This window comes from Dendronephthya gigantea, unplaced genomic scaffold (assembly GCF_004324835.1).
Source record: "Dendronephthya gigantea isolate DGI-Jeju-01 unplaced genomic scaffold, DenGig_1.0 000009F, whole genome shotgun sequence".
In the NCBI taxonomy this organism is placed as follows: Eukaryota; Metazoa; Cnidaria; class Anthozoa; order Malacalcyonacea; family Nephtheidae; genus Dendronephthya; species Dendronephthya gigantea.
In genome coordinates, this window is record NW_021163019.1 from 1,719,056 (window position 1) to 1,746,609 (window position 27,554).

Genomic DNA, 27,554 nt, shown 5'->3' on the forward strand with positions numbered 1-27,554 from the left:
GTAAAATACAGACATATGTCTACAATAGGATCACTATTGGTTGCAAAACTATTAAAATGACAAAGAAGATGTTAATACCAAACCCAGACAGGACAAAAAGCAGATGTCCAATCGATCCTATAGACCCCCTGTGTGCGTGTTTAGATGTTTCGTTGCATTTTAAGCATACCGGTATTCATAATTCTACAAACTTCAGGAGTATGCGAAAAGATTGACAAAAAACGCGCTTCTTCGATCAAGGGGAAATCACTGGCGAGGAATGATTTTGGATTCATGCAGTTTATTAAAACTATTATCATCCATCAATCTATATTAAGCTGTCATTGCTTTCAGACCAAAATGCCTGAAAAAGATTAATTTTTTTATTGGCTTATTGTAAGCATCACAAGGCCTCGATATACCTAGCTTTAACTCGATCTGTTTTTGAAAGGAACAGTTTCACAAATTAGGCAAAATGTACCGTAAATGTAATACAGTTACGTTTTGTGCTACCTTCGTAGTAAGATATTCTCTGAGGTATACCAAGCTGTTTTATTTAATGTTAACAGGGCAACGAATAGATGCTTCATACTTCTTTCCGCGCCATTTTTCACCTGCTGTAATCTTGTTTCTGCCAAAGAATGTCCTTGCTCTCAAAAGTTAAAACATTTTTCAAGCTCACGACAATTTGCTGGTAATAGTATAACAGTGGTGAAATAGCGTTGGGAAAAAACTGAAAAGTTACTGAAAAGTTTTACATGAATATATATATACACACCTAGAATTTAAGTAAGAGGAAATTGGTCGTTTAATCCTTTTATTAAGACGATAGAGAGCCAACGTCTCTTTGATGCATAGCTATTTATAAAGGTAAGGCACTTAATTAGAAGTACGTTAGTTGTTGCATATTTGCATAATTGGGTTAGTGTTATGTAGTACGATTTCGAGTTCCTTGAAGATTTGATACTTGTGACCTGTGGAGCGTGCCCCGAAAAGTCTATTGGTAAACCATGCAATCAAATCAGCACCATTTGTTTCCAGGAAAAACAGTCCAGACAGCGCTTGTTCCTAGAATGGTAGAAATCAAAGTTTACTGATAGGTGAAGAGACGTTGAGTTGAAAGCGGTTTTTTAAAAGATTTTTTCGACAGTTCAATGGCAATGCATTCAGAACATTTTGCTGCGGTGCTTTTTTTCACACTCGAATTCAACTCGATGTACGCTTTTAAGTTGCAACACTTGATGAAGTTCAGATCCCACGTGGCCCGTAGAATAGGTGGGAAACTTTTTAAACGATGTTAATCTCGACTGAACGCCCGTTGGCCGCACTAAATTTGTAGCTGTCACGAAGTGTATTCGTTCGGTAAACATGCAGGTGAAAGAAATACATGTTATTTCTTTGTTTCGAAGGAAGCGAATATAGATGTCGCATGTGGCCGACGTATTCATACAGGGTTAGCGTCGCTTTGTCAATTAAGCCAGTGATCAACTGGTCGAGGAAACACATTAGACTTATTGAGAGTGAAATATTCAAGTAATAATCATAAGCGTCCCGCGGTATCCGGGTAGTGTCCAATCAGAACGCGGCGGCTTGATGTAAATACAAGGTATGATTATTTATGCGGTATTGGTTCGCGACAATCAGCGTGGGCGAATGAAATGCTTTGGCTGTCTTCTGCCTTTGATGACAGGCGAGAGATTATTGGCGAGATACACTGACTTATATTAGCGATCAGTATATACAAGACCCGTTGAGCTATGGCGTTCAACTGTGGCGAATCCTCGCTCGTGTTCCTTCTAACGTTGTTCGTCGCCGTTTTACCGTTTGTAACATCGCAACACAGATGTATGTCGCTCACAATAGATTCGTGCAAAGGTCTGAAATACAATCGAACATTGTTCCCGAACTTTGAGAATCACCGAACACAGGGGATAGCCGCGACCATGGTGAACCATTTCAATCCTCTGTTCAAGGTAAAATGTTCACCGGACCTGAAATATTTTGTATGCAGTTACTATGCGCCAGTGTGCAATACGTTAGGAACACTCATACCGCCTTGTCGTTCGCTTTGCGAAAGTGCCAAAAGGAGTTGTTCTACAATCATGAAAAACTTCGGCTATGCTTGGCCGTCGCAGCTTGCTTGCGAGAAATTCCCAGCCAGCCCCGAACAAAAATTGTGTGTAGGTCGCAATACGTCGAATACGACCCCAAAACGAGCGAAGACGATACCAACGCGACATACAAGGACTCAAATCATAAAAGCAGGCGGCACGACAAGAATTGTGAATTACGCCGCCACATTACCTCCGACCACAGCTCGCTTGATGACCGAATTTTTATGCCCGATCGAGCAGAAAGCGCCGAACGATCTTCACAGATTCTTAGGGAAGAGCAACTGTGGTGCTCCTTGTGAAAATATTTACTTCACCGCCGATGAACGAAAAATCTCAAGAATTTGGACTGGATTTTGGAGCACTGTGTGCGCTGCGTCAACCGTGTTTACTCTGCTCACTTTCTTCATAGATATGGCGCGATTTCGCTATCCCGAACGACCTATAATCTTTCTCTCCGGTTGTTATTTTATGGTGTCCATTGCATTTTTTGCCGGATTCGTGGCGAAGGACAAAATTGCATGCAACGATCCGGTGTCCGAGGCTAGCAACAAAACTCTCACACAAGGCACAAAGAACGAGGGATGCACTGTGATATTTATGATGATCTATTTCTTTTACATGGCAGCCAGCATATGGTGGGTTGTATTAACGCTAACGTGGTTCTTAGCAGCGGGTATGAAATGGGGTCATGAAGCTATCGAAAATAACTCGCAATTCTTCCATCTCGTCGCCTGGGTTATACCAGCCGTAAAAACAATCGCGATATTAGTTCTGACCGAGGTCGACGGTGACGAGCTGACGGGAGTATGTTTCGTCGGTCTGTCCAGCGAGAGCGCCCCATTCGTGGTTTCGTGTTGGGGCCTCTGATTGTTTACTTTTGTATCGGCACGTTTTTCCTACTCTCCGGATTCATCTCGCTGTTTCGCGTGCGCTCCGTGCTTAAGAACGACGGCGACAAAAGGGAGAAAATCGAAAAGCTCATGATACGTATTGGCGTGTTTTCGATATTGTACATGGTGCCTGCTATCACGGTGATCGGCTGCTTGTCGTATGAACAAGGCAACAGAGAAAAATGGCGACAATCGTGGCGTGATGCGTTCTTGCGGGAACGCAGCAAATGTATCGTTGTGTCTGGGAAATCGTGTCCGAAAATAGTCGGCCAGCAGAGACCCGACTTTGCTGTGTTTCTAGTGAAATATCTTATGTTTCTTATAGTCGGCGTAACATCGGGTTTCTGGGTTTGGTCTACAAAAACGCTCGGCTCGTGGCGGCGCCTTTATACTCGTCTTAAGCCGGCCAAAAACGAGCTGAGTTCATAGTTTTTCGGAAAAATACAGACGGGCGAATATAGGAAAGACTACGGATTTATATTGGCAGGACGGTGAACGAATTTGCGTGGTAATTTACAGAAACAGAGGGTGAATCAACTTGGACGCGTTAAAAATGACTGCGACAACGTGAAAGCTTGAGTTCCCTCCGCGCAAGAGGCAAAATTCGATGCAAAACTCGTCTATCACCGTGTATATTGTTGACGAAGTGCGTTTAGATGCGTCTTGCAGTGTTACCCTACGGGATGGCGTTTAAACTGGCTCCTCAAGGCATGGGGCTTTGAACAATGGCATATTCGACGAGCATATTGTCTTCTTGTGTAAATACAAGGATCGGTTTGCTTGATTAAAGCGTGAACGAACGTCGACCTAATTGGTTGCGACGGATATTGCGAGCATTGAAATGAAAATCGAAAAAGCGCTGAATGAATAGATTTTTTATGAACAAAAGGCATACCGGAACAAGCATTACGCCTTTCCTACAACGCATTAAGAGAGCTTAAAATTTGATGCGAATTCTTGAGATTTTAATCTATTAAAACCGCCAGGGTTTTATACCAGCGTTTTAGCACTAGGATTTTACAGAGACGAATTCACACAAACCCGCGTAGACAAGTTATAATAGTGTACAAGTTCGTGGTAGATTGTTTATAATATATATCATTTATCAAAGTATGTTGATCGTTACATCTAGTACTTATTTTGTTTGAGATCCCGATGCCCTGTGGCGATGGTTAGAGTGTCACGAACAGCAGTTATGCGCGCGCGCAGCAGGATTGAAACTTGCACCTTTTTAATTGCGATAACCCGTTCTATCGCAAATAATCTACCATAATCTTCGCTTTAGATTTCCCCCTTCATATATTAATGCGGAGCGTTTACTGTGGCGTGAAAGCGTGCGCAATAGAAGCGCTTATATGCATGAAATGGAATATCGTATTACATATTCACGTTTATATCTTAATCAGAAAGCTGTCGAACTAATTTGTCGCCGACCGCTGATGGAACCACATATAAGAGAAAAGACAAAATATTTTCGCTATCACTCAAGTGCTGATACGCGCGATTCACGATAAAAAGTGGTATTTGAGGCGAGACAAAATTCCACTCCAGGAGAAATGCTTTCGATCTATCGACAGAGCCCAATCTTGCCCATGGCACGATTGATTGACGATCACTAGCCATATTGCGTCTGTGTTTCCTTGAGTTTGTTTGTTTACACGCGACGTGCAGAGTCATGAATAACACATGCGCATTAAGAAAACAAAGTTTTCAATTGAAAATGACCGATATTCGGACGTTCTTTCACGGCGACAGATTTTTTGAGATGTTTTTCGCCACGTCTAGTGTACCAATCTTAAAATGACATTCCGGTGTCACAAAGGTTGGAATGCGTAATACGATATTCGTCGGGGTATGACAAAAGGTTGTTGGACCTATGTCTTAATTTATAAGGTTAGCATTTGCCTTGAGAGTTGATACACAAAAACGCAAATAAAGAGAAGCATTCAAGCAGAAACTTGGTTCAAAAAAACCCCGCAAAATTAGATCAGATGACGAAACATTCCTAATGAACGGACATTTATGTATGCGTTGAACTATCACGCACATTAATAAATAAAACCAGAGGAAGGAAACGCTTCCCAATAGCAATATTCTGCTCAAACTTTCATGTACAAAAACTGTCGTATTTTTTTAAACCAAAAGCGTTTTTTCGCCAACCGATGGATGATGATGATCCCTGATCGCACGTTATTTTCGTTTGCATGGCGCGTGAAAAATTTCACACCTGTTGAAATCCCACTTCGGTTAATTTTCCTACAATTTAATTTCGCCATAATATAAAACGTAAGAACACGTAAATACGTACAATTCCCTTAAAGTACACATTGCCAAAAAATAAACTGCTCTCTTATTGATAGTAAACAGCTAATACTTTCTTCGTAAGTTACGTTACAATGCTACCACGAGAGGTATAACATAAACGTATACTTTTTTATACAGAATAGCATCATTAGTTCTGAAGAGGCCCAGTAACGATCATCTTTAAAATTTTTTTCCCACGGAATACCAGTAAGTATCATCTCTTTATTGACCCTGTGCTATTGCAGGAGGAAAAGGAAACTAAGTCTTAAAATTGATCCAGTGTTACCACAGGAGGAAACATAAACAAAACTAACTTTACTTATATACCGGATAGCTCTATGAGGTCTAAAACTGTTCTCTCCAGAGGTTCAGGAAGGATCAGGATTATTGATCAAGTGTTATTACAGAAGGAAACCTGAATACCATATATATACTGGGGATGCACGAATCAGTTCGAAAACTGTTCAGGGCCAGTAAATTCTATCCAAAATCTTACGCTGTCACAGTTAGAAGTGAACGCATCTTCAAATCGTTGTTTGACTTGCACTGATTTTGACATGAGCTCATGAGCGTCGATCGTCTGTTAAAAAGTTTTGCCAGACGTATATATGCGGTGCCCCAAACAGGGGATATCCGCAATTATAAAAGGTCTTGTCAATGCCAGAGCCAGAGGAGTTGAGATAATTAGTTTCTTGTTCTTTAGGCTTTGTCTGTTCTTAATTACTTAATGGCCTCGTTGAAAACAAGTCATACACTGCTTCATGTTGAACACGCTGAGAAAAAAACGATCAGTGTTTGTTTCAAGCGGCGCAGAACCGCATGAAAACACAAAGACCGCGCATTCTAATCACATTCACGAGACACAAAATGACCGCAATTTATTTTAAACATTTAAGACACAATCTCTTTCATCGGGTCACTGGGTTGGCAAAGTGTTTTCGGTATTAAAATTCCAAGGGTTTTCCTTTTTGAAATATTTCTGTTCATCTCATTCGAGATTTCTCGTCTTCATTTGAAAAAGCCTCTTTGTGAACATGCGATAAATACGACTGCTTTGTTAAGAATACTATTCATTGATTCAGTGATTCACTTCTTTACTGGTATTGCAGTTTTGGCAATGCGGCCTGCCGAAGAACAGGGTGTGTCTTGTTTGACCTTAGAGGGGGCAAAGCACTTCAGCTTTAGAACATGATCGTTTATAGTTAAACAGAAATAAAACCACCTCTTTTTTCTAACTGTCTCAAGACCAGCTTTGGACATCCTTTTTTCCCTGACCTCTTTTCCCCCTTCTCTCGTTTTCACCCTCCTGAAAGGTTTTTTTTTTCAAATGAATGACAAACGAGTCAATTCTAAAATAAGCGAACCTCATTGCAATTGACACAAGAGTTCAATATCAATTAATGAATGCTACAAGTGACGTGCATGAACAACGTGGTGTGGCATTTAACGTTAATAACATTTGTGTAAACATTTCTATCAGCAACTGAGAATGAACGACCGAGGAATAGACACTGAGGAAAAGGCAAGACATACCGATTACTGGATCATGGATCAATCCACTGTTATTTTAGGTCTTGATCTTATTGTCTAGAAGACCTAATAAAGATATGCAGTCCGTTTAAAAGGTCGACTTCTCAATTTTAATCCTCTGATGTGCCACAAATGATCTTTCGTGAACAATACTGTCAAATTTTCCCAATAGGTTTATGGTTGACTTGAATTAAAATGATTTAGTTTTTTAAATCACGTGCGCTATCTGATCTTATCACGATGTAGAATGTTAATCCCACTTTTGGCACGGGTCGACTTGTCTTGAATGGCTGCCAGCGCATGGAGGAGTATTCGTGGCCTAAAAATGCCATATTTGGCGGCATTACTAAACACTGCACTCTTGGGAGATTAAGTTTCGTGGTCAGATGCATGGAGGGTTTCATCACAGAATACCTAACAGAAGTAGAACTCTATACTATTTTTTCGTAAGTGTGACTCCTCATGATTCGTCACTTAGCAAGTGCATTTTTTTGAGGTAGTCACCCCCCTGCCAATACTAAAAATGCGCTGATTTTAAACATTGGCAGGGGGGGTGACTGCCTCAAAAAAATGCACATGCTAAGTGACGAATCATGAGGAATCACACTTACGAAAAAAGTACAGGAGTTCTACTTCTGTTAGGTATTCTGTGGTTTCATTCTGCATAAAAATAATGTAAACTGCTATGGTTAGTGCCACCAGGGCAAAACCTCTTGTTTTCGATTGAGGAAATGTCTATAATTTCAATCTTCTCAAAATGAAACTTATAAGTACGCTATGAGTATGATCCTATCCTAAATACCTAATCGAGAGTCGGTCGAGACGGTGCCACTGGCCGAGAGAAATGGACTCTTTTGCTATAAACGTGAAGCAAACAACCGGGTTCAAGAAATGCATAACAGCGCCCAGATCATTTTCCTCGACCAGTTCGCGTGGTTCATCTGTGAAACAATGGAACGATATACTCGCTGGTATGTTGGGAATTTCGTCTTTACATTATTAATCCTCGAGACTTCAGGTGCTTCCAAGATTTTTCTCCATTTGGTAGCCATAAATGGACACGGAATAGATAAGGAAGGCACAACTTACAGCACGTATAAGTCATTTCGTTTGATCAATCCGCGGGTTCCATCCGAGGAACTGTATATCGCTAAGTATGTTAGGAATTTTCTTCTTCAAAGAAAAAATCTACTGTTCGAGTATCCAAGATACGTCTTTCAGTTGCCATAAAAGGACAAGAGGTAGATAATGAAAATGGAATCTTCTTTCGTACTTCAAAAATGAATGCAAGACGAGTACTGGTATTTTGCTGATTGTAAGATCAGGTTACCATTGTAAGGGTGCATGGAACTATCTCAATCCCAAACGTTCTGCATACGAAATGTCTATGAATGGGACAGAAAAGAAAGCATTAAACCTGTCTATATTGCAGTGTAATCAAACATGCGGTATGGTTCATTTATACCACCATATTTCTTGTAAAAGATTTACTCCTGAAGATAAGAATACTATACTGGTCAGTGGTCAACCACCATTATCTGTGGTTAACATTATTTGCATTTGATTTCCAAGGTATCCTTTGATATTTTCGCCCTCTTAGCCTATACTAAACGTATAAATAACGTTATGGATACTAAACGTATGAATAACATTATTTGCATTTGACTTGCAAGGTATCCTTTGATATTTTCACCATCTTAGCCTATACTAAATGAATGAGCCAATTCATAAAATGCTCTGAATACAAGAGTTGGATTTATATCAACATTTGTTCGTTGTCATGCATTGATCTTGCATTTTGTACTTGGACACACTGAAGTAAAGGCTCTCACCCACTCATCGCAAAAACTATCGCGCAAGCCCGCTGCGAGTAATTTTGTCCAATCACAATGCTTGATAGTTTATTTAATCAGATGCAAACACTCGCAGCGAGCTTACGAGTTGATTTTGCGATGAGTGGAAAACAAGCCTTAGTTTATCAAAAATATCGGGGGGAAAATTTCACGAATGTCCATTCGACTTTCTAAAATTTCAATCCACTTTCGAAACGGATATAGACCATTCCCCCCAGGGCGTCTTCGATGAGAAAGAGTGATTCGACATCTCGGTGGCTACCAATCGCACCACTGATCTGAAAACTCGCCAGCAACTGCACGCGCCCGTCTAAATGGTTCCCTCCTTAAATGTACACAAAATATTAAACTCCGGTCACCTTTGGTCCTTGGTAGCCGCTGCATGCCCGTTGTGAAGAAGCGCCTGTGTTGTTTCAAGCTATTTCTGAACGCGTTGACAGATTATCGTCTGTTTTCCCCTTTGCTGATTAAATCATTGCCTCAGATTTGAACAAGATACGTGGTAAAAGACGCCAAACATTTTATGAATTTCAGATTGTAGTGCATACAACCTACGCCGACCCTCATAAAGATTTTAATCAAAACGGGTCGGATTGACTAAAAAGTGCAGCAAGGACCAGATGAAAATTGCAGGACTTGGACATCATTCAGCGCTGATGGAGTGCGATAAGTTTTAATGAGATGGTTCTTGAAAGAACATGTGGACATGGACATGGTTTATGATGAAGTCGCAGGTTGAGAGGACGAACAATTTAACGAATGCTTTTTCATCGACGTACGAAAAAAAAACACAAGAGTTGAATGCTATGTTGATCGTGGTCACTGCCGTCTTCAAGCCATTCATGGTCGCTTTTCCGTGGAAGAAAAAATAAACAAAACCATGAAACAGACAAAATATACGTATTCTTAATATATTTGAACTATTTCTGAAGTTCAAAGCATTATGGAAAGAGAGCAATGAGATGATCTGTAGAACGAAATACGATAGCTATTCAACCACATCACTGATCCACATTTACCATTCATTATCCTCGATATCATTGCCTTCCCATCATTAATTTCCAGGCCTAAAGTTTTGTTTCGAAACCGCGTTTCCTCTTAGCGACGAGGACCTGGGAAGAGTTCATTGTCCACGTCTGTGATGACCATGATGACGTCAAACAGCGTGTCTCCTTGGCTACGGTGACGAAGGCGAAATATAGGATGAATAGGAACCCAGGAATACAAAGCATGACCATGAGTGTCCTAGCCCACGCGTCCTGTGGGATACAAGGACTGAAAAGAGTTAATCGTCTCGCGCCCCTTCCTCTGGCGTCAAACGGCGTGTTTCCATGGCTACGGTGACGAAGACGAAGTATAGGATGAATAGGAACCCAGGAAAACAAAGCATGACTATGAGTGTCCTAGCCCACGCGTCCTGTTGGAGACAAGGACTGGAAAGAGTTCATCATCTCGCGTTACTTCTGACGTCAAACGGCGTGTCTCCATGGCGACGGTGACGAAGTATAGGATGAATAGGAACCCAGGAATACAAAGCATGATCATGAGTGTCCTAACCCACGCGTCCTGTTGGAGACAAGGACTGGAAAGAGTTCATCATCTCGCGCTACTTCTGACGTCAAACGGCGTGTCTCCATGGCGACGGTGACAAGGACGAAGTAGAAGATTGGACGGAACACAGGGATGCATATTAGGATATCGTGTCTATATCCTAGTAGTATTTGAATGACCGTTTTCTAGAACTCGCTATAAGACAAATTGACTGTTTGTGTTGCAATTGATTGATTCAGAGAGCCTTTGACTTATGGGAAGACAGGTAACTGGATGACAAGTTGGGAATAAACCCCGTTATATTGTAAGAATGAGATCTTTCTTAGATCAATCTGGAAACAATTTTATGGCTTGCATTCAATTGATATCCAAGAGTCAGTCAATAAACTATAATGACTACTCACGCTGGGGAGCCACCCTACGAATATTGGCCCATTGTAGATATGTCGTCGTTCTTTGACGTTTCAAAGTACATTGTCAGATTGCATCGAAATATTTTCATTTTCGTAAATTGTTTTAATAGCGAGCAGGTTTAGACACTCGTAAACACCAGAGCCGTGACTAAAAGGACCGCATTTATTGCTTTCGTTTCTCACAGTAACCTTGGCCACGCAAGGGTCATTCATTGACATAACACCAATATTAAAAATATTGAACTCAATATTGTTAGACGACGTGGGGGTTGTTCTGTTGTGTGCATCGCGTGATCACTTGCACATGATCCATCTCAGTCATTGTCAGCACTTGGCTCACGATAGATCATGGCTAGCCTGGAGCCGAACACTTGGCACACTTCATGCATACGATACAAACAGACAGGCTAAACATGGAATGACAGGACGTTTAAATATCAAAAACATTTTTATTCATAGCAACGTTCAGATTCAACGAGTACGTTTAGGGCACGATGAACCAATCAGATAGCGATAAACTTGTCAGATTAACCAATCACGAGCGTAGGTGTTCAAAATCAACCAATCACGAGCGCAGGTGTTCAACGGTAGTGAGTCAAATCTAAACTCTGCTAATATACACAAGACAACTGTATCAAAAGTATCACTATTCACACAACACGTGGGTGCAACATTGCAGCCATTACAGACTACTTTTTTGTTCCAGGCAAGGGAGTTTCTGCAGAAATATCACCACAACTAAAAAGAGCATACTAAGGGGCTGTTTACATGAGCCCGGTTACCCGAGATTCAACGAAGCGTGAGGCGACTTTGAGGTATTGAAATAAGTCTTTATGACACCAAACAAGCACATGATATTGTTCTGGTGATTTTACGACTGCCAGGATCATGTCATCTGCTTATTTCAATACCTCAAAATCATCTCACGCTTCGTTGAATCTCGGGTAACCGGGCTCATGTAAACAGCCCCTAAGATTAGTGAAACTGCAGAATTTGCTTGCAGAATGCTATAAAATAAGAATATAAGTCTTGGAAAGTTTGCAAATTTGTATACTTTTCAGTTTACTACGCACGGAAAATGTTACCAATTCAGGCCGAAAATGGCAACAATTTTCATACTTCCTGGATGAAAAAGTAGTCTATAACGCAAAAGGTTTATTGCTGTGATCTTCAATCTCTCGCCAAGACCGACCCTATTTTTCGACTTACGATCTGCTAATATTTATCCCATATATAATTAGAGTGCCTGCTATATTAAAATGCTAACTTATTTGACGCCTAAATTTTGATCCTTCCTAAAAGTGACAAAGCAACGCGAAATAAAATTCTGATTGATCTTCTTATAAATCCTGGACCACGTGATCAGTTTTAATCACCACTCTTCAGCTCGCGAGAGCCTGGGAACGAGATCATCTGAGGTAGAGTGGTTAACCTAACAAGAGTGGTTTTTATAGTCAGATTCTGGGCACAAAATTGTGGTAGAGCTGTTGTTTATCACTACAATTAAGTCCGTTAGATTAGGATTAGATTAGGATTAGGTTGGCTTAGGATTAGGTTGGATTAGGATTTTCTCATCCATCTTATCTGACAGCGTGGCTGGGTCAATACTGGATAGTTTTTATCAGATGTATTGGTCTTTACCGGGAAGTTAATAGTTTTTTCGACTTTCCGCAGACGTTTTGCCAAAAAAACTTAAAGAGTTCTCGCTATCATCAAAACTACAATCTCTGGGCATCTTTGTAATAAACCAGTTCATTTATGTGTCACTGAAAATTCATAAATGGCAGCTGTTATTGTTCGCAATGCATCAAATCCCTGCCAAATTATTTCGGCCACCATCTGCCCTTGTTAATTGCAGCCAATCCCACACCCTTGGAAACTCCGCCTACCGAGATATTGGCCCACATTAAATGCTAGAAACTTACAAAAGTGAAGGAATACAAAGTCTGGTATCATAATCTTGCAATATTGCACACATGATCACTTATGCTCGCTGCTGACACCTCCTTAGATATTCAAAAATGCAGATAATTGGACACTTCGAAAAAACACACGAAATTATCTCGAATTTGGTGCGATTTTGCAATCTTGAGAAGACCCCGTCGATGAAATGTTGAGCTTTCTTATTAAATCATTAAAATATTAGCAAAGTTTACTCAAATTTTATTAACAAGTAAAGAAATCTAATCACAAAAGATTCTTTTAAACAGCATCTCTATGTAAATATTTTGAATAACGCTTTACTCAGCGAATTCTTTAATTTCGAAGCAACACTATCATGAAGTGCTCGAGAGTTTTTTGTCTAACACAAAATCTGTCCTATAGGTTTCTTGCCTGAAAATGAAAAAAGTCTATATCCGATAATATTTACATTTAAACTCAAAGGAAATTATTTAAACTCAAAAGGAAATTATACACGGATTGCCTAGATATGGGCAAACACCGCTTTTCGTGACAAAGGGATCTTAGAATATACAAGACTATCTTTATCGTGAACGTCGTCAGATATATACATTGTTTTTGAAGATGAAAAGATATACATTCGCAGTCATAATGGCGGCACACCGTACATGGAACTTGAGTTTAGACGCTAAACAATGCCGTTGACTGTATATATATGCCTCCCCAGACAGATTTCCCGCCTGCTGTCAATACCGGAAATCGTGCAGAATAGCTTCAATAAAGTCTCTCAGGACTTTACACGAAGTTAAAGAGTTAAGCGTTTTTGCTCGGCTAGATTTCGTCCGCGGCATTTAGCGACTCCCTGAACGGGAAAGGGTGAACGAGATGCTTGTCTATTTTATTCCCTAGTTTCTAAGCACTATTGAACCGTCTCTAGAAAGCGAAGCAAGGCGAAACAGTGTCTCAAACGTCGGTTTTCTTCGTCAAACGCAGGGCCGTCTTTTCAGCGTCATGATCGTCAGCGTTTTTCGGCCGCAACAAACGAGAACCGACATGTCGTTTAATCAAATTGCGCCACGAGTCGACAGTCTTCATTGAACAAATCCAGAATCCCGTACTAATTCCAACAACCAACGACATGAAGTACCTGACTATAAACACCGAGTACTCCGGCTCGACTTTCTCGGCTCCTGCGCAAGGCGTATTAGCACATGTTAGCCATTTTTCCCATTTACTTCGATTCGACATCTCGTAAAGGTAACACCCGATAGTTACTGTTGCGGGCACGGTGTACAACACGGAGAACACGCCAATTCGAACCATAAGTTTCTCCAGCTTATTCGTGTTGTTCCCCTCGTTTTGCATTTTCTTTCTGATGCGAAACAGGGAAACGAAGCCGGCGAGCAGGAACGCTGATCCAATCGTGAGGTAGATTCCTAAGGGTACAATCATAAATGCGACCAAACTGTCCTTGTTTTGGTTTCCGACCGAACAAACTCCGCTCAAAGAATCTCCGTCGATGCTTGACATTGCCAGAACGGAGATTGTTTGAACCGAGGGAATCAGCCAGGCGACAATATGGAAGTATTGGGAGACGTTTGCGATAGCCTCGTTTGACCATTTCATACCAGCTGAAAGGAACCAAGTAAATGATAGAACGACCCACCATAGAGCGGACGCCATGCCCCCGAAGTAGGTTAGCAAGAATACCAATGTACATAACGCCGGGCCCGTTGTTTCATGTGCAATTAGGTCGTCTTGATCACAAGAAACCTTCTCTTTGCCAGCGATCAGACGCATGATATAGCCAAAAGACATGAGTAAATAACAACTTGATAAGAAAATCACGGGTCTCTCCGGATAGCGAAACCTCGCCGTGTCGAGGAAGAAGGTTGCGAGCGTTAGGAAGGTCGAAACGAAACACATCGTGGACCATATCGTCACCCATGCTGTTGCGAAACTCCTCTGATTCGATGTGAAGTACGAAGCGTTGCATGGCAAAGCACAGTCCTGAACGTCCCCGATATGGCGCTCTAGTTTAGGAGGCACACGTATAAATGGCTTAGCACAAGAGCACTGACAGCCAAGCGCTTGAGGTGACGGGGTGCTGACAGGCGATTTCGTGGAACGACCTACACCGGTGTTAGTTGGTTTTGGTCGTCGTCTCTGCGGACGCGAAGGCAATTTTTTCGACGACGCCGAGTCAGTCGTAGCGCCAATCCAACTATTCGTCGTTTTCGCTGAAGGCGAAGGACCGATCAGAGTCGGTGCCGTTGTCGTCTGATCGTCATCCGACATACACAGTTGATTGTCCTTCTTCTGCGGGAACTTATCGCATTCCATTTTCTCAGGCCATTTGAAGCCGTACGTTTTCATGAGTTTCAAACAGCCGCTCTTTGCTTTGTGGCACACGCTACGACATGGAAGCAGCTCCTTGCCGTAGAGTTCATCGCAAACCGGCGCGTACAGAGAGCAGAGAAAGAACTTCAACACAGGCGAGCAGTTTATTTGAACCAAAGGCCAAAATTGATGGACTTCCAAGGCCGCCTCTTTCTGATCTTCGTGGAGAAATCGATTCGGCGAATACGTCGTGTTGTAACCCAAGTTCATACACAGCGGGATCGTGATTTCCTCACATTTATACTCGGCTGCGTTCGCTAAATGATAAACCAACACTAGGATAAAGAGAATTAGGCGAATACACATAAACATAGTTCTGCGTCCAGTCATCGTGTCGATGCACAGCCTTGTGTTGACAATACACACTGGAAACTTTGCCTTTCAAATTCTCTTTAATCTGTCACACCATTAAGGCATATTGACAAATGACGCGATCCACCAATCACAGCGTGGCTTACTATCATTAAGGCGTTAGAGCGTGCAATTCACACAGCAGTGTAAGAGCCCCTTGGTATAAAGGCACAAAGGCACAGTGAACTCCCACCACAACAGAGGTATCACGCAAAACCTTACTTTCGTACATTCGTCGCTGGTTAGCAAGGTCGTAAGGTTCTCCGAAGAAGTTGAACAGGGTAACTTTCTTCGACTTCACCTGCTGTTGTATATTCAATCCCATTAACACGAACCCAAAGAAAAACAAATATTTTTCAATATCATTGTTCCGCTAATGACAAGGCCCACCCCATTCCACGTACTCCTATAGGCCAAAATCCACTCTTTATTCAAATTCGTATCTTTGTGTGTATAGGATGATTGTCACTACGGCTGTTTTCTCAAGGCAATTACATTTACCAAAAGAATAGGTCAAAGCCACAGGGGTTTACAGTGCGAAGAGTTATGACTTCAAAAAGCACAAAAGCCACAGCAACTCTTGCCAGCCAACCAATGTAAAACGCAACATCTGAACACTGTATCCTGACAAGATCCTCGCCTAGAATTGCCTTGCAAGTTCTCAATCACCTCGACAAATTATGCCTGCCACGCACAGGCCAATATCGCTTTCCTAAATTAGCAATTAGGTAACAAAAGCTGAAATGCATTTTAGAACTGATAAAAAGGTCTAATGTCTAGCATGTAAATGAGAAGACATGGAATCGATACGAATCTTTTGATGATTGCTTGAGAAAGATAAGCGAAAATTGAAAGCGACGCCAAAAACGACGAGATTTTTGCCAGTCGTGGTCTTAAAATTATACTCAAGAATGTACAATGCATGTCAAGAATTTCTAATATTGTAAGCCTTTGTCTTATAAAGAGCATATTGTGATATGTTTCATATCACTGTGACGGGATGCTAGCGAGACTTTTTGTTCTCAAACGTCGTATTTATAGCAATACACGTCAACATTATAAATTTAGGTAAAGGCCGGCTTGAAAAAGCGAAACCTAATTAAGACGCATAGCGACATCTCGTGGCTTTCACCACAGCGGTTTTGTCAGCGAAGACAAAGCGATAATAGGGGATTGGAACGTTTGGTTATTTGGTGCTAATGGTTTTTTAATGTCCGTTCTCGATTTTTGTTTTGTTTATACAAGGTAGAACTAAAAACAAGCCATAGACGGGTTAGTTTTCATTTGTGCATTAGCCAGCAGAAAGCGTCGAGTTTGTTGTTTGGATAAGCTAGCTTTTCTGTGCCGATAGCAAAACACAAACTTTGTAAACATGGCATGCATGATAAAACACGAACCCACAACTACAAGTTATGGATTACCAGTGCCTATACTTCGTTATCTCTGAACGTGTTTACGACCCGTCTATCACCTCGCGATTCTGACGGATATGGTTGATACGAAATGATGCAAATTTGCGCTTTTGCTGGGCAGGATTTTGCGCGCGTTTCTGGGTGTTGCAAGACAAATGAAAGCCGTGCGTCGACAGATATGTAAACAACGTGTTTTGGCTAAGGCGAAAATAATTAATAAGAAAACAAAATCAGCCTTTGGTTACTCGGTTTCGTTTATGTATCTCACAGTATCTGTCGCGATAAGGAACATCGAGTTCTCGCAAGACAAATTATGACACTAGGAAACGATGCTGTCGATACATGAGATCAGTATGCGTAGGCTACGTAGCAAACTATTCGCTTTCGCCGATAAATGCCTTGCAAGCATTTGTGCTATTCAAAAAAGCACGGTGAACAATCCTCTTGGCTTAAATTCCAAACTAATTATAGCAGCATGCATTCGTGAAAAAAGATATTTCATATTTGTCTACGTGCGTGGTGTTTATAGAAAAACGCCCGTTGCATATAGTCGAGTTCAGACCTTTCCATACGGATGGGAAAGACACGAAAAACCGTGGCAGTTGCCAACACTTAACGAAGTTCACGATCAAGTTGTTTTCGAATTGACAACACAAGTCTTCCCTGAAAACACGATATACAGTGCCAATCTTTCCTAGCCACCCTTGAAGCTGACTAAACATGCGATAACTTTAGCACTACCGTCTCGTACAACCGAATCTGTGAGGGTGTACGGACTTCAATATTGTATTGTGTACAAAACTTAATTTTTAGGTGCATTCAAGCACTGAAATCACACATAGCTCGCACACATAGCTCAGACACTTCCTGTATCACGCAACCTGTATCCAAGGTAAACCGAATTAAGGAGCCAAATTCAACACCGGTCCATGCGTCAAATTTGAGGCAAGGTATTATTTAGCGGTTCGATTTCAGCTGCCGATTAAGGAAGGTATTATTTACAAGTAAAGTACGGCTGAGCAAACCACACGTGTGACGAATTGTCAAGTTTGATCGAGAGAGGCAAAAAAAGTAATTGGATTCGGTTATTCACATCTGACGTAGAACTCTTCAGTTTAAAAATAGTCTTTTGTGCTTCTCTCTCACTAAACGCACTGATACATTAAAACACATGGTCTATTGCCGATAATTTGTCTGTCGAAACCGAAAATTCGCATTTTCTATATATATAGAATAATCTTTCTAGACTTTGACCTGCTCGCCGCATAGAGTGGGCAGTTCTGTCTCGTCTTACGATATTCACATCAATTTCAATAAAGAGTTCTTTGTGCGTCGTAAGAATGACTTACCACACCCCCTGTGCTCTTTTGAGTTTGTTTTTCATGGTAAAATATAAGTGCTTTTTAATCGCAGAAACATAAGCCTCCAAGGGAACGGAACTATGTATCCAGCGTATTCGACCCCGCTTGACAGTCCTTGCGAGTTTGTTGCAAAATTGAAAAAAAACCCCGAATATTCACATTTCTAACAAGCCACCTAGGATCTGCGACGCAGGCGAGCTTTGATAAGATGGAAGTAATGGACACTAGTAATTCGACACACTAGAGATATACACTGGTATTGTTTACCGAAAAATTGTATATGAAATATTCTATGAACGATCACTACTACAGTATCCGGTCATTAGAGCCAGCTATTCACATTAAAACGCTATTTACTCTTGTGAGCTGTCAGCGTCTTAAATTATCCAGCAGAAATAATTAAGCTTCGCCGTTCAAATTCTTCTCGAAACGCCGAAATATTGCAAGTTCATTTGGGCTAACAATGTTCACAGGGAGAAAGGGTACGGGTTCGCCAGCTATCGGAAATAGAAAAGCTGAGACGTGCTAGTTTTGAAAGAATTGAGGGTGAAATCACACAGCATGATAGCGAAGATTTTGCCCAAAGTGGTAATGGATTTCATTGCGTTTTACTTTGCCTGCCGGATAGAGAGGTTAGGCGATGCATGCTAAAACACACAAAACCTTAACACCGACCTAATTATAGAAAATATCAAATTAAAAAGCGTCTTAAAGCACATGAATAAAACAACAACAACTCTGTGAGTCTATCCAGCACCGAAGATTATAACATAAATGACACTATGAAAACCCACTTTCATTCCCTCCAACGACTTCACAGCTGACTAAACCGCGATGAAAATGCATACATCAGCGTGCAAGAAGCGCTTATTTGCCTAAAACAAATCTATCAGCAGTATCAACAAGTATTTCTATGCATGTTCCGGCGGTATTGTTAACATTGTATATTCCTTTACCATCTCATACAATCAGACACGCTGAAGATGTTTTTTCTTTTCAAATTTGATGGTGCTCTTTTATGTACGAACAGTTTGAAGTTAAACGATAACAACGCACGCATTTGAATACTGGGAAAACAAGAGCTGACAAAAGTTATCAGGCCATTATCTTTCGAGCGAGTCCAACTTCAAACTTGTATAAGATTAGAACACAAGACGTTACCATAGGTCAAGAAAAATGCACCCACAGGGGGTTGAGAGGTGATAACTGTCTAAACTGTTGGAAATGTTTTCAACCAACATAACAGGTTCAACTATCCACAAGTTATTTTGGGGTAGAGATGTTGGGTCCTTATAGACAACTTGAAAACCACCACTTCCCTTTCACTCGCTGTCAATTGTCAAACGCATCGAGAGGGGGATCCTTGTTTAAAAACACGTCGTAACAATTTCAAGACGGTATTTCCATCAAAATAAGAGCTTGATTTTCAGTGCTTTAACTTCGGGTGATTAATAAAGAAAGTCGCATTGATCAGTGTTAGAGAGAAAAAACTTATGTCACACTTGATGAGTTAAGTGAGCTTTTTAAGTGCAGACGAAAGTCTACATCTATTTTGAACAAGTATATGAGATAACAGCGACACGAATTTCAGAGCAAGTTTTGTACAGTGTACTTATGCCATGGTCGCATAAACACATATGTTTACTTCATCTAGTTTAATGGCAGCCTGTGTATCAGGCCAGGAATTGCATGACAAGTTTAAATTTCTGAATTTTCCTGACATGCGAAGAATTCTAAGCGTATTTGACATTTGACGTATTTGCATGTTTTAAACAGTGCAGCAATATAGCTACGAGAATAACGTGAGTTTCTCGTGAGTTTTTGTGTAAAAAATGCCCTTCACTTGCGGGCTATACGCAGCATCATCACCAGAAATGGTATCCAACCCTCGTCATATGATCACAAAGAAAAAAGAAGAAAATTTTGAAAGGTTTTCGAAAGTTTGAAACGTATCTCTTTATACACAAGTATCGTTTTCCTTTAGGCGTCTAAGTGCACTGCACGCAATCAGTCTGGGCTTTCATTGGTGTGAGGGTGTAAGATATCTCGCGATAGTCATGTGTCTGTCAAAGGACACTCCTGTGATGAATCATGAATCAGCCTCGATTTTTGAAACGAATGCGGAAGTATGTATATGATTGATGATTCTAACTCGATTGTTGGGGAGTTACAGGAAGATAAGGTCTTGCCACACACGAGGAATTCCAAATTTTACCTGGAATCAAGATATCTTGTTAAACTTCCTTCATCCAAAAAATCGTCCGCTTCCAAACACAATAATGTAGGAATACACACATACAGTACGAGCCCTGCACGAGCGGTATTTTAATCCATCGCCCTAAAAGACTAACAGAGAAACATTCAATAGACTGAGGCCTCCATGTCTATGCCTTAGAAAAGACCTGATATGATATATAGATGCCGATGAAGATTTCGGTGTTAACTGTTGATATACAGATGCCGATGAAGATTTTGGTGTTTAACTGTTAAGAATACTGAAATTAGTACAAAGCCCGTCAAAGGTGTTTGATGTTACAACAAGGAAACCTTTTAAAACCTTTTCGTCGAAGCCCTTTCGGATTATTGCAAGATATGAGAGTGCCAGTGTTTGTTGAAAGTATTTCTGACTGGAGATGTTAAGAAGTTGTGTGCGATGCCATAGCATTAATTAGCGCTGTGCTTAAATTCCTACACAAATGGTGATTTTTACTTTTCTAAAATTGTCCCTAGTTTGGTGTAACCTTGGTTAAACCATGTTCAACATGATCAAACCATGATTAAACTATAATTAAACCATGAATGAAGCAATATGATTAAACCAATACGATTAAACCAATATGATTAAACCATGATTAAACCCTGCCTAAACCATTTTAAACCATGATTAAACCATGAATAAATCATGATTAAATCAGGACTAAACCATGACTAAACCATAACTAAGCCATGATTAAACCATGATTAAACCTTGACTAAACCATGATTAAACCATGATTAAACCGTGATTAAACCTTAATTACAAAGTTGAGGTCTGATTACCCCTGGTGGCAAGTTCTAAAACAATTTAGCATGCTTCACTGAAATCCAGCCAACATCATAATATGAAAAAAGGAAAAGTATTTTACCTTCTACCTTTGTACTCAGTTGTTTTCAGATGCAGTTTTAAAGCTTTTTTTCGACTTTTCTGGTGTTTTTCCTTATTCTATGTTCAGCTTTATCCACAGACTCTGAGAGCTGGTCCAAACTGAAAGAAAAGATATAATTAAAGGAATATTGAATAGAGGATTGTGGTCAATATTGAATAAGGAAGAAGGTATACCATCTGGAGATAATTGGAATGGGGTACTGTAATCTGGAATAATGACAGTGAGTCAAAGGCAGTTCACTCACCATTCAACTTGTCGTGTCATCTCCTGATTGATACCAACCGCCAATGATTTCAAGTTTCCAACAATATCACCAACTGCTTCGAGATCTTCATCACCAACTTGTTGTTTATGATCATTATCAAATACAAGCGTATCAACCTTGGGCATCTCTGAAACTTTGATAACTTTCTTGGTGTCGGAAATCTCGTCATAGTTGAACTTATGGCCGTGTTCTGATTGAAGTGCCTTAAGCACGTAGACAACTTGGGCAGAAGATATATCAACCATCACATCGACTTCCCCGATGGCCGAACGAAGCAACACAATATTCCAAGGTGTATTCACAATGATACTTGTCAAATTGTTCAATAGTATAGAAACATCTGCAACACGTTTTATATTCAAAACAGTGAGCTGTCCCTCTGTGAAAACTAACGAACCAGGAAAGTAACATTCCTTTGTATGTTTCCTGTACAAAACTGGATATTCCTTTTTCATTTTAATTTCAAAGAAGTCTTCAGGTTTCATGTCCCATTTTGTGAACCATCTATCCAAGCCATTTATGAGCGTTTCTGTCACATTCAAATCTTTGTGCATTCTGTTCATTGTTCGAGCTGATCTATCCAGCTGTTCTCCCTGGTTTCCCAGTGAGTTTGATGCATCGATCAAGGTCTTTTCTGAATCATACAACATTTCAAATATCTGCTTTCGGTCAGCATGTCCTGCTCCTGAGGTCCCATCATGACCTCTGCCTTGTAGTTCATTCTCACCTCTGAAATGTTAATTCATTGCAATGAGTTATTAAACCGCAAAGATTCTTGAAATATCGATGGAGTAATTGGAGTGATGAGACAATTTCAAAAACAGGAAAAGTGCTGTGTGTTACACATAGAATACAAACACCATGCAACTTTTGCTGGCACTATACTTTTATTGGTGCATGTCCTCTATTTATATGTTATCTATATAAGGTGGTCTTATATATGTAAATATCTTATCTTACCTGCCAAGCCTTAAGGTATCTAATCTTATCTCCAAAAAAACATCAACATCCTGTCTGCCACATTTCCTGTGGCTTGAGGTTGTCAGATTAATAGGTTCTCTTTAATAACATACCCCAGGAATCGCCACCCAGTGGTCACATTATCAAACAAGTTAGTATTCATAGGCAAATGATGCATGTAGTGGGGAGAGGGAGATGCACCCCACATCCCACCTAGATTTGGCAGAATTGGTGGTAGGTCAAGACTCTCACTTAACTTTTGCTGAAATAAAACTTTCACCTCAGAATGTTGACTACTTGACTTCTGTGAGTCTACATTTTGGTGATTTTGCAGATCCTAGCTTCAACGGCCATACCTGATCGGCTGATCGGCCTGATCCTAGCTCCTGTCTGACACCCCTCAAATTTGTTAACCCGTACACCTATGATAATATTTTATTCTGTCTACTACCAGACTAGTTGTCATATTTTTGTAACAAGTGTACATGAAACATCTTACCTTGGTCCCAGGCTAAGCAGACGTTGCTTCCAAAAATGCTCTAAAAAATAGTACGTTTCCTCTCTGTTGGCTAGAGACGAGAACCACAGAGGCTTCTCCTCATTCACATTTACAACAACAGCTTTATATATGAGCGAAACAAGTCGTCTTTGAAAACCAGTCACACGCCGTAAATCTGCAGTCACATTTGGCCCAGAATTAGGTTCAGAGTTGGTCTCAGAAAAACAAATAAATTTCGAAGACAGGCTTAATTTTCCGTCCTTCCAAGTTCTGCTTTCCCAACAGTAATACGACGCTTCCCATTCCTGTATCACATAGTACTCCATTCAGCAGAGAAAAAGGAAAACGACGGGTTATTTTGGAGAAAAGTGAAAAAAATATTAAAAATTATAGAAAATTTTTTAAAATTGAAACTTCATTTAAAAGCGAGCCTGCACTAATTTGTGCAGGGGTTTTATGAAACATGGTATTGGTACATCATGTAAAATGAATCAGGTTGTCTGAACAATTGTATTGGCTTGAAATACTATAGTGTTTAAAAAAATACATGTTTTTATAATATTTTAAAATCTAAATTAATGTACATGGAATTCATACACTGTATGCAACTATAAATAATAGTATAAATACAAGAAAATTGTACACACAGGGTTTTATGAGACAAAAAAATATATCTTAAAGTTCATCTAACTGGGTCTATATAGGTTTCTATAGTATTAGTGAACTGTAATAAAATATTTTATTACAGTTCACTGTATAGTATAGCCTCTACTGTAGTTTTGTTATAGTAAGTCTATTTTTTCCCGTAGATGACAAATATGTCATTTTACGAACAAGATCTTCAGACATATTGTATGTAGCTTGTGGTTGATCTATTTTCTGACTTCATCGTAACATCATCTGCGGAAAAAAGCAGTAATATTTCATCAGCTGCCATTGTGTAATACATACAAGAGTTTCTTTTTTAGAATTAAACAGCATTGTCTGCCCTGCTGAAGATACACACTATACAGAAGAAGAAAGAAAGAACATACGGTTTGCGATTGGGTCAAAGGATTCAGGCAATGTTCCAGCGAATTCTACAAGGTCATGAGAGATTCTAGGTTCATCAACACCATACCTTGAAAAAAATTGTATTTTACAAAAAGAAAACTTGCTGAAAGTGTTTCTAAACACAGAAATGTGTTACCAAAATATTATCCAGTCTCCATTTGTCCAGCTTCCATCTGCCCTGATGAAATACCTAGATGATTATGAAAGCAAAACTATATTAACCCGTAGAATTTTACGGCCGAAAAACTGCAGGTTGGGAAGGAAAGGCCTTTTGTAATCTTCTCACCAGGGATTGATCCTGTTTGTCGCACGAGAACGCCAGAACAAACTTGAAAAATCTTGAGTTAAATGGTTCCATAGATCATCACTTGTTTCCTTGACCCTAGTGTATCAAGAAAAACTGAGTTGCTTTGGACACACAATATTGTATGCATGTGTTTATTCTATGTGTTTATTCTTCAGGAGAGTGATCCGTAAGAGAGACATTTCTTACCTGACATGCGGATGATATCACAAATTTATCCAGATATGGTATTTCACTTTTTTCTCTGTCATGAATAACAATAGCAGCCGCAGTGTAACTACACAAAACATAATGAATTGTCCATCAACTAGAATATCAATTATACTCTAACTAATACTGCACCCAATAACTACACACAGCTTAAACAGAACTGAACACAGCTGTCATACTTTTCTGATATATAAACACTCTGTAAATACTCTTGCACAACTGTCATATATTCTGGTTTCAGAGGCTTTTTGAAGGACCTACAATTAAGAAGTATTCACAACACAAATCACATGAGAACAACTGAGAACAAAAATCTGACAGTTTTGTGGGTGGTTTGGCATACTATGCTGAGAGATATGAGCTTACTGAGTTAAGAGTTTCGTCAGTCTTGGGACATTAACTTCCTCCAACGACTTGTACCGATGGATTGCTTCAGTTTTCTGTATCATAGTGCCACAACCTTAAAGGAAAATTTTAACTGTGTCATACGTGGTTCCTCTCACACAAAATGGAAATATAGTACTGTTCCAAAGGTGTTCCTTTTTTGCTTCTATATCCCATGAAAACAATAAGGACTGACAATTCAAACCATGAAATAGAACCCATGGTGATGGGATCCAAACCATATACATATTCAAAGAGGATAATCCAAACCTTGATGACTAAAAAGTTCTTTAATAATGTTTACTGGACTTGTTATCACCGCTGTTGAGTTGCTTGACAGATCTTTGAGAAGGGAAGCAATTTCATCAATCTAGGGCATAATAAATTTCAGTTGTAATAAATAGATATCAATAATTACAACTTGAGATTGGGCTGCATTGTGGTGTAGAGATTATGATTTAAAGCCCATGAAAAGAAAGCGTAACAGGATGTCTTGGAAGATTAAACTTAAAAAGGAAGAGGCCATTGTTTTACGCCACTCAGAGTGGTATAAACCAGTAAGATTAATTAATGTCTTTACCTGGTTTTTTATGTCAGTTGTACACCATGATTCTTGTGAAATGTTTTGAATATCTCCTGGGATTCTTATATGAGAAATAACCTTAAAATGTATAGAGAACGATGGCAATATTTTAACAACATACTGGTGAACAGACAGAGCTGAAAACATCATTTAGGGCCTGTTTATATGATCTAGCCGGGACGGGACAGTTTCCGAGATCCCGCTTGTAATAAAACACTAATTAGTGTTTATATGACCACTTTTCCATCCCGCACTTCTTGCCGGAATCCCGCTTAGACGGGACCAGAAATTGCCATATAAACACTCCATCCCGCTTGGCCAAGATGATTTGCGATAAACATACATTAGGAGCATGTGTATATATTGGCATATTCGATTTCTACAATAAAACATGCCGTCGAAGGAACCTGCACTACAAAATTTACTCCATATAAACACGCCATCCCGCCTAGGCGAGTTTCCCGGCTAAGCGGGATGAAAACATCCCGTCCCGGCTAGACGGGATCATATAAACAGGCCCTTAATGGTGTCACAAAGGAAATGTGCTTACTTTTCCATGTTCATCAAACAGGCCACCAGTTTCATTTAGGAAAATCACTTTCATAGGCTTAAGAACCTCTGATAGTTTTATGGCAACATGTCGAGAACATATTGGTGTGAGTCGACCTGTTCTCCGTTCAATGGATACAGAGGTTAGCAATGGTACACGACCCGACCTACAAATATCACATTTAAATACATCTTATTAGCCTGGTTGGCAGAATTTCTTTGATACCTGGGTACCTTAGGACCATACATTCATACCTTAAATCACTTGGATAGAAAGTACATATATGTATACTGTGGTATAAGAATTGTCAGGAGCTATACATACCTAAATGTCCATGTAATTGGATCTGCATTTACATGATCTATGACAGGTTGCAATCTGGAAAACAATTGAAAAAATTACAGTTAAAACTCAGATCTATGTAAGCAAACCTTTGAATAATGGTGTCTGGTACAAAAGTTACCTTGAGCGAGACTTCTGGCTCTGGAGAATGCCACTTGCTCCGCAAAATGCCCGCGTGTCTGCATGACAGAACTTTTCAAGGCAGTCGACCAGTTGCATTTCCTGCTGTTGAAGCTGCTGTGCCAGGTGAAATAACTTCTCATCATTGCAAGAGTCTTGATCTGGGCCATACACTAGGACAGTTGGCATACCATTTCGATTGAGAAACGAAAGAGAGGAACACAAAATCTTCACCTAGAAAATATCATTAGAAGTTATAGAGAACTGCAGGAAAAAATAGTAAAAAACTTAAATCATGCATGAAATATACTTTATTTTCTCTAAATGCCTCAGTGTATTATATTAACATAATATTATATAATATATTACAGTAAATATAGTACACTGATACAATGACCTAAACCTAAGGAATTAGCATTGTTTTCTGGCTGCTTGTGTAGAAACAGATAAATGTACAAACATACTGCCTCGTTACTGTGAAGAATAGAAGATCCAGCTTGCAACACAGCAAATGGATGCTTAGGGTCATTCGCCTGGTATTGGAATTGTCTTAACCAAAATCTTGCCTCCTTCGGATCACTTCCAACCTAGACGGATATTTTTTGAAAACAGGCAGCCCAGTGAATACAAAAGGGCAACCTAATGAATATCTCAGAGTCAGAGAGCTACTCAATAAAACAGCGCGCGGGCAACTGAGACCAATTCATTAATTCAAATATAGATAGATTAGACGATAGGACCTTCTACATAACGAAAACAGCCCATTGATGACTTTCAAAGATGCTGTTTAACTTGCATAATATCAACCTTGTTTAAATGTTAAAAGGTTATGTTTACTGTTTACATTTGAACTTTCGGAATTTGTACATAACGATTATTCATAGTAAACGTAGTAAATGTCTATATATACACGGTGTTTTATTAAATGCCGTGTTAAAAGCTTAATTAAAGGCTTAATTTTCCGTCCTTCCAAGTTCTGCTTTCCCAACAGTAATACGACGCTTCCCATTCCTGTATCACATAGTACTCCATTCAGCAGAGAAAAAGGAAAACGACGGGTTATTTTGGAGAAAAGTGA

General features: G+C 39.9%; 4 protein-coding genes and 1 long non-coding RNA gene across 9 annotated transcripts; 1 reads left to right on the forward strand and 4 right to left on the reverse strand.

Moving 5' to 3' along the window:
- Window positions 1-932: 932 nt before the first annotated feature.
- Window positions 933-23,331, reverse strand: LOC114517710 (synaptosomal-associated protein 47-like). 5 transcript variants are annotated; one of them, XM_028537508.1, is made up of 4 exons: window positions 22,931-23,331; window positions 21,451-22,200; window positions 21,186-21,304; window positions 933-1,047 (listed from the first exon to the last, which is right to left on the reverse strand). In XM_028537508.1, exons 1-3 carry the CDS (start codon window positions 23,254-23,256, stop codon window positions 21,223-21,225), a joined length of 1,158 nt encoding a protein of 385 aa, XP_028393309.1. In that variant the 5' UTR covers window positions 23,257-23,331; the 3' UTR covers window positions 933-1,047; window positions 21,186-21,222. The 5 variants fall into 5 exon arrangements, with proteins under 5 accessions (XP_028393309.1, XP_028393311.1, XP_028393312.1 ...); XM_028537510.1 differs by lacking the exon at window positions 933-1,047 and adding an exon at window positions 7,448-8,202; XM_028537511.1 differs by lacking the exon at window positions 933-1,047 and adding an exon at window positions 11,064-12,066 and having other exon boundaries at window positions 21,193-21,304.
- On the forward strand, window positions 1,620-4,822 carry LOC114517708 (frizzled-2-like). The gene is given in 2 exon segments (XM_028537504.1): window positions 1,620-2,933; window positions 2,936-4,822. Coding segments are annotated over 2 exon segments (1,674 nt in total). The 5' UTR covers window positions 1,620-1,736; the 3' UTR covers window positions 3,413-4,822.
- LOC114517707 (frizzled-8-like) lies at window positions 12,759-15,869 on the reverse strand. The gene has a single exon (XM_028537503.1). The coding sequence runs from the start codon at window positions 15,264-15,266 to the stop codon at window positions 13,500-13,502; it is 1,767 nt and encodes a 588-aa protein (XP_028393304.1). The 5' UTR covers window positions 15,267-15,869; the 3' UTR covers window positions 12,759-13,499.
- Window positions 23,332-23,426: 95 nt separating the features above from the next.
- LOC114517652 lies at window positions 23,427-24,356 on the reverse strand. The gene is made up of 4 exons (XR_003686400.1): window positions 24,270-24,356; window positions 24,120-24,173; window positions 23,965-24,050; window positions 23,427-23,830 (listed from the first exon to the last, which is right to left on the reverse strand). It is a non-coding gene; the product is annotated as an uncharacterized LOC114517652 (long non-coding RNA).
- A 503-nt stretch (window positions 24,357-24,859) lies between these two features.
- LOC114517637 (N-acetylglutamate synthase, mitochondrial-like) lies at window positions 24,860-27,358 on the reverse strand. The gene is made up of 7 exons (XM_028537423.1): window positions 27,344-27,358; window positions 26,941-27,063; window positions 26,478-26,710; window positions 26,339-26,392; window positions 26,015-26,180; window positions 25,152-25,251; window positions 24,860-24,957 (listed from the first exon to the last, which is right to left on the reverse strand). Exons 1-7 carry the CDS (start codon window positions 27,356-27,358, stop codon window positions 24,860-24,862), a joined length of 789 nt encoding a protein of 262 aa, XP_028393224.1.
- Window positions 27,359-27,554: the final 196 nt, after the last annotated feature.

Bases quoted from the DNA above. Each gene is read 5' to 3' on its own strand.
- LOC114517707 (XM_028537503.1), bottom strand. From the start codon at position 15,266: ATGACTGGACGCAGAACTATGTTTATGTGTATTCGCCTAATTCTCTTT.
- LOC114517637 (XM_028537423.1), bottom strand. The intron at 26,181-26,338 runs GTATGTATAGCT...TGATATTTGTAG, and splicing joins CCAATTACATGGACATTTAG to GTCGGGTCGTGTACCATTGC. The intron at 24,958-25,151 runs GTTTGGATTATC...TTTTCCTTTAAG, and splicing joins AGAACTTTTTAGTCATCAAG to GTTGTGGCACTATGATACAG.
- LOC114517710 (XM_028537508.1), bottom strand. From the start codon at position 23,256: ATGGAGTACTATGTGATACAGGAATGGGAAGCGTCGTATTACTGTTGG. The intron at 22,201-22,930 runs GTAAGATGTTTC...TTAACATTTCAG, and splicing joins CTGCTTAGCCTGGGACCAAG to AGGTGAGAATGAACTACAAG. The intron at 21,305-21,450 runs GTGAGTGAACTG...CTTTTCTTTCAG, and splicing joins ATGACACGACAAGTTGAATG to TTTGGACCAGCTCTCAGAGT.